This window comes from Vulpes vulpes, chromosome 7 (genome assembly GCF_048418805.1).
Source record: "Vulpes vulpes isolate BD-2025 chromosome 7, VulVul3, whole genome shotgun sequence".
In the NCBI taxonomy this organism is placed as follows: domain Eukaryota; kingdom Metazoa; phylum Chordata; class Mammalia; order Carnivora; family Canidae; genus Vulpes; species Vulpes vulpes.
In genome coordinates, this window is record NC_132786.1 from 95413521 (window position 1) to 95420810 (window position 7290).

Consider the following 7290-nt stretch of genomic DNA (forward strand, 5'->3'; position numbering starts at 1 on the left):
TTACAGAAAGCTTATCATTGATAACTAAACCATATTAATGACTAAAACACATAATCTAGAAAAATAAGCTGTGATAATAAAATGTATTTATTTATTTATTTATTTTAATAAAATGTGTTTTATTGCTTAAATACATTAAATAGGAAATACATCATACCTACCTCAATTTCTAATTTGTGGACTTTGGTCTTGGTTTGTATTTCATCTTTTTTTAATTCTCTTTTTATTTTAACCACTAGAATCAGTTACCAGTACCATACCATAGCAAATATAATTTAACTGGCCACTCAAGAATTAATCCTTCTTATTTTATGATTTCAATCAAGGGGGAAAATGCTCCTTCTGATAATCTCACTTCATGTGCTAATATACTTTCCCAGAAATTGTTTTATTATTATAAAAAAATTATAGCAAAAATATAGAAAACATGATAGAGATAAATCATCTACAACTATTAACTCAACAAATATTAAGTAATTCCTGAATGTATTTTGTTTTCTAATAATCTCCCATCCTTAACGGTCTCATTTATAGATGTTTCTAATCATTATAGCAATGCTTAGAAAAGAGACACGCTCTGAAACTTTAGAAATGAACTACCTAAGTGAATAAGGTCTAAAAACTAAAATATATTATTGTATTATATTGCTCTTTCTCATTTGAAAAGAAACTCTAAAAGGCCCTCACATCTTTGTTTCTGGCTGCCATTTTTAATACAGTTAATAAAACTACCATATATATATATACATACATATATATATATATATATATATATATATATATATTATTAGAGTAAATGAATAAAATTGGCACCATTACCAGGCCAGGTATAAGAAACAGATTTATACACGGCCAATTTTTATATTTATTCAGCTATACATTAATCCATAAGTTATTTCTCAAATGAAAAAAAAGTTAGCTTTTCTATTAAATATGGAATTAGTCTCCCAAATTTCCCTGAATCTGATGAAAAAGTTTATCCACTTTTGCGATTTCATTTTTGTTTAAAATTAATTTTTTTAGTGTGTTTAAGTCTTATAATAAACATTATGTTATTATACATGCCAATGTTGTGATAAAGAGTCGATATTTTCACATCACACAGAGGGAAAACAGAGTAATTCTCAAAACGTTTTTTTCAGTTTATTAGTAGAGATCAGCTTACAGGGCGCCAACATAATGGTTTCCATTGATAGCTACTATAAATAAAGATTATAATTTTAAATATTTGAGTATTGGGTTTTTCACCAAAATGAAAGTATTAGCAGTGCCATGACTTGCATTTAATGCTTTTCCTTTTTAAAGGAACTATAAATAAAGATAGTCACAAAGATCTTGAAACTATTGCTATTTGCATTCTTCCTTCCATTCATTGGTAGCTTTCAACAATAAAGCACCTTAATTCTAAAGGGACTGCTACTCTTGACTTTTTTGAGTGTAATCATTTGAAATCACTCATGTAGGTCAATGGTTCTTAGAATTTTTTTCATGTCAGGTCACCATTTTAAAATGTTCACACCTAAAATTAACCTACTACTCCAAAAAAAAAAAAAAAACTTAAATGACATTTTTTATTCCACAGATTTGAGACATTCAATTTGTTCAATCAATATTCTTCTTTAATTATCAGGATCCAATAGACTCTTTTTAAAATTCTAAAGCAAATGCTGAAAAACCATAATCCAGTAACACAGAGATGAGTAATAAAGTATTTTTTTCCTTTCAGAAAACATGATACTTGAAATACCTAAAAAAATATATATATAATATAATACCAGAGTTAGGGTGGAGAAGACATTACCCTGTATTTAGGTTCCAGTTTATTAAGGTAATACTTACTCATTATTCTGCATAGCCAAGCATATAGACAGATATAATCTGACAGCAAATATTTTATGATATTGTAGTTAATAAATATTTGTCATTTTACAAGAATCTAATATTATTCAAAACCTTGTAAAATCCATATTTCTAAATAATTTCCTTCCTTTTTAATATAATTTTGATTTTTAAATAAAATGTATACTTATATTAATTCAACTCATTTGAATACGGAATATTTACATGTTTATACTGTATTTTACCTGCATAAGAACTCAAGTTAGATTGACTAATTTGTTTAGGTTATTTTAGCTAAAATTGGACAGTTTATACCTACTAGTACATTGCTTGAAGAACAATCAAATGTAATTGAAGCCAAGTAATTCACACTATTTATAGACTTTTTTTTTTTCAGAATCACCTGCTTTGTATAGATTGTTTTAAGTGCAGTTGTAAAGTTTTGATTTTTAAGAGTTCCTTTGAAGACGTCGCAGATGTTGGCTTTGCTAATAATGCTGGAAAGCATGGCAGGTTCAAAGTTGAAAAATGTTTAACACATATAAAAATAACAGTGTGCTTTTCCATTAAACTCGGCTATTTTCAATTGTCAATAAACTATAATGGAAGCCCAAAGTCCATAAATATTTGTTTCTAAACCCTTAAGTTTCTTGAGTTTGCATATATGTGTGTTTGGGAAGAGAAATGCATGTAAAGGCATACTGAAAAATATTACACATTGTAGTTTCAGCATCATTACCATGGATAAAAATTTGGGTTATTCTTCAATATTTTCTGTTGCCTAAAATTCTATTTGAATTTCAACTTCACAGGGCCATGCACACATACACATACACATATATCCTGGGTCTTATATGCAAGGATAAAGAATTTTGGTTCTGACTTTGCCCTGGATTTATGTATTACATTTACTTTCATTATAAATACATAGTAATTATAAACTTCCTAACAAGATATAAGTAGTCTGTTCCACGCATGATGTGACTTTCGTCTAATACAGTTTTAAAATTTTGAAAGTTCAGAAATTAACCTAATTTTTGGAAATATTGAAATATTAAAACTGTGCAATAAGCAATGAAAGATATATGTGTTAATAATATGCCAGAATTATGTGATCTTCTACATTGCTTTAGTTTCTGCTAGATCAGGATGCCTTTATAATTCTATGAAATGAAATAACTATAAACATAAATATGGAAGACCATTTGAAATATCACAGGAGAAAGATATCTTGAATCTAAATCTATCGAAAAATCTAACAAATATTAACTCAAATAGTGAAATTACCAAATTAAATTTACGAGTATACATATATTTAACTGGAACCCATTGTGATATTTCCTTTTAGTTAGTCAAAGTGTTCTTTAAAAAATATTCTACCATGAATAGAAAACTCTCACTCTAACTTCCCAGTGATTCTAACCTTGGTGATGACTGATTATATTTCCCACTCAAGATCAATTGATTAATAGTTTATGTAGCAGATGCAAATTTTGTATTTGTTTTTCCAGTACTCTAATTAGTTTCAACATGTAAATATAAACTAATTTTGTTATATGGTCATTTTCCACCAAAAGAGAATAGCACTATTAGTATAACCAGTTTTCTTAAGAAATTTGTTATCAAAATACTTTAAAGGAAGCAGTTTTTGGGTCTCACTTTTTTTGTTTTCCCCTAACCAAAATAATATGTGCCTATATGAAAATCCAATTTCCCCTAAGAAGCTTAGGTGCATTGATTCAGTCCAGGAAGGAAAAGAAACAGTCCATCATAGGTTTTTCACTGCTGAAAGTAAAATGAACAGTAAGAGCCTCTGTTAATCGCCAAAATGGACCGACCAACCTGAACTGGGATCTGCTTCCAAAAAAGTTACATTGATATCAAATGCTGAGCCCAGGAAATGGAACACTGTGTTTTAAGAGATTTTTTTTTTTTTTTTTTTTTTTTTTAAGAAATGAAGATGGAAACCTTAGTGCTACGGTTAACCTTTCAACTCTGTCTTAAAAGTTTCGCTTATAGTTAGTAAAAACCATCAAACGTGAATAATACTGCTGGTAACTTTCTTAGATATCAACTAATTTGTGATGGAGCATAAAAAGTTCACCCTTGACCTTGGAAAGTAAAAGTTAGATTTTAAGTGTGTGATAGAAGAATCCATCTCTTACTAACGCTGAAGAACAACTGATACCATTGTTGCAGAAGAACACGAGATACGCAGCTCAGTCATTGCCATTTACGTGGGCTCTTACCTAAAGCATTATGAAAAACAAACATCTTCCAATCCTTCGCATCAATACCTGTCATTGCCTTCTAGGACTGTTAAACCAATTCCACAAAAGAAGAAAAATGTGTAAATATTATATTAAACAAATGACACTTTCCAAAAGGGATGGAACGCAGGGCACGCTGTAGCTACAGAAGAAAATCCACAAGTCCCTTAATTGTAAAGTATCTCTTAACAATTGGATGATGATACAGATTGTGAAGGGCTTTAAGGAGTTGCTTGGAAAGCTTTAGTGTCTGGGATTGCTACAATTTACTTGGCAGTCTGTGCATTCAAGCATCTGCATTTAGTAAGGTTCGCTTTTGCGTGGCCACTCAAGTTATCCCCACATAGATCAGCGCCTCCTGCGCGCACCCTCGAATACCAGCCTCAAGCACGTAGAGAACCAGCACTACCCCGGCTGCTGTTTGTTTCCAAATACTTGCCTGCAATAATACTCAACAGAAAGATATTTTACTTTCCACTTTGAAACTCAGATTCCCTATTCAGATTAGCACCACACGAATACAACTACTATTAAAAATCGCTTTTTTCCGCAAGAGTCTGAGCATGTATTTATTTACTGTTCTTTGACACATTCCTTAAAATCCTCTGAATTCCTAGATTGTCTCCTTCCCCAAGAAAGGGAATTTTTTTTCTTTTTATTTCTTTTCTTTTTTTCTTTTTCTTTTCTTTTTTTTTTTTTTTACCATTTGGAATAGGGTGCTATTTAAAGAACTCTGAAATCAGAATTAAAAAAAAAAAAGCTAAAACTTTTTTTTTCTCATACGTTCTGCCAAGTTCCACTGCAAGTTCCAAATATTGTGCAATAATTTGGAAATCCAGTTAACGATGGGAAAAATCGGAGTCGGGAACTTGCAAGGCAAGAGTCAAGGAGCGGCAAGAGTCAAGGAGCGGCACCCGCACGCACGCCCAGCGGACGCCGCAAGCCAGGGTGCGCTCCCCTCCCCACCGCTCAGATGGAAGGTCACGCTTTGCAATCGATTTCACATACTGTCACTTGTCCTTTTTTCTTAACCCTCTGGTAAACTAGTTTGAACCTTGGAGAGCTTATCGCTGTTGGCTGCAGTGTTGCCCTTGGAGGGAAACACGTGCCCCCAAATAACAGGACCAAAGCAGCCCCCGCCGAATTTGGCGGCGGGGAGCCAGAGAGGGCGAGACTCGTACCCTGTTCCCCGCCGCCTCACTGTAGCGCCAGAAGCTTCTCTGTCCTTTCCCCGCCCCCTTTCGCCGGCCGTGCCCGGTGCGCTCTTACCTGAGCTATCACTTTTCCTTTTGCCGCCACTTCTCTTCTCCGCCTCCGCGGGTGACAGCGCCTGGCGGCCGTAGTCTCCTGGCGCGCACGCGGCCCCGGTCGGGGTGCTGGAGCCCAAGCTGGAAGAATTGGAACACAGGACCGGCGGGCTGCTCCCCAGCTCCGGGGGCCCTCCCGAATCCGGCTGGAGGCAGAGGCTGTGACGAGCCGCGCTCGGGGGGGAGGACATCTGCGGAAGGTGCCAGTTGGTTTGCAGAGCCTGGTGCTGCTGCTGCTGGTGGTGGTGGTGGTGGTGATGGTGGTGATGGTGGTGCCCCCTGTGATGCTGGCTGGCAAACATGCCCTCCTCGTTGGGGTATCCCGCGATTATGCAAGACGAGGAAGAAGTGGAGAGCTCGGGGTAGGACATATGGTCAGATCTTCCATGGAGGGCGAGAGAGGACTGGGAAAACGGGTGCAAGCCTTGCGCGGTGGCGTGAGGGCTGCGCAGGCAGCCAAAGAGCGGGTGTTCCATAGCATGCACGTCTCAGGTTCCAGGCAGAAGACTTCGCGATGGCTCCGAGCGCTACCACCCTCCGTCACTTTTCACTGGAAGGCGTGTGTTTTCCCCCTCCCAAACAAATTTTACCCGCCGTTTCTGCAGAGCTCGGGTAATCCCGGTCCGGAGCCCTAGCGGCCCGTCTCCTTTACATATAAACACTCGGACCTGGAGAAGCTTCCCTTCGAGCTACTCAGATGTCAAGAGTAGGAGAGGTTGAAGCCAAAAGAAGGTGGTCCCAGAGAACTGCGTTCAGGGGGAAACGGCTCTGAGAGGTTATAAATAGAGTGTAATGTGAGCTGGGGGCTGGCTTAGGAGCCCGGAGCTGACCACATGCAAACTCCCTCCAAAACTCCCGCTCAGTCTGCGCCACGCGCTCCCAGTCCCACTTCCTATCTCCGGCTGGACGTGCGCACTGCGTCCACGCCCGCCCGCCCTTGCCAGCAGCCAAGGCTGCGAGCGGCGCGCCCGGCGCCCGAGCCCGGGCCCGAGCCCGAGCCCCAGCCCGAGCCCCAGCCCGAGCCCGAGCCGGCCGGACAGCGGCTCCCCCCGCCCGCCGGGCCGCCACGGTGCCCTCCGCGCACGCCAGCGCACCAGCCCCGACCCTGCACCGCCGCCGACCCGCTCCCTTCTCTTGTCACTGCCACTCGGGCGCTGTCACCTGCGGGAGAGCTAGGGGTACGCCCGGCTCTTGGGCTCGAAAGGGGAAGTAGGATTACGGAAAAAAAAAAAAAAGATTAGTTTGGCGCGCGCTCACACAAGTTTTTCAAACTCTGCATCGACTCGTGCCCAGGGCGCAGCGGCGCGTCTAGCTTTTCGCAGCTGGTTTCTCCGTCCGGGTGGGTTTTTACGCGCTCGGACCCGGCATCCGAGGTTTCTGGGAAGTGCCCCGCGGGTAGGAAAAGGGCCCTTCTCAGCGCCGAAGAGGCAGAGACCTGCTGGGGGGCGGGGGACAAAAGCGTGGGGGCAGCAACCGTTGCAAGATGTCCCGAGGCGCTGGCATCCTCACCTGCGGGGCCAGGTGGGGGTCTTTCTTCTCTTCCTATCCTAATATGCCTTTCCTGCTTTGCACAACGTCCTTGCCCTTGCTTTCCTGGTCCACGTCAAATTCCTAGCCACTTGTCAACCCAAAACTTTTCGGGCAGGAAACCCCGAAGCGCTATCGCCGTGGGGACATGCGGTGTGGTACACTGCAAGCACATTTCCAGTCTTTCCCCTCAGGAGTCAGCTCGTGTCCCCTCGTCTCCCTCCAGAAATTCACCTTCTCTTCCGCTCAAAAATAAATCAACTAATGGCACTGCTTCTGGCTCCCCCCTTTCCCCCCCGCCTGCCGCCATGGTCCCATTTACGGGGCAAATATTACACTTCGATAAC

The 7290-nt window shown here is 40.1% G+C and overlaps 1 protein-coding gene across 1 annotated transcript in view; it reads right to left on the minus strand.

Moving 5' to 3' along the window:
• Window positions 1-6309, minus strand: part of MEOX2 (mesenchyme homeobox 2) — a 65343-nt gene extending 59034 nt beyond the window's left edge. The window contains exon 1 of the mRNA XM_025993348.2: window positions 5379-6309. Within this exon, the coding sequence (XP_025849133.1) occupies window positions 5379-5892 (514 nt within the window). The 5' untranslated portion in view covers window positions 5893-6309. The remainder of the gene's footprint in view (window positions 1-5378) is intronic.
• Between the last annotated feature and the right edge of the window lie 981 nt (window positions 6310-7290).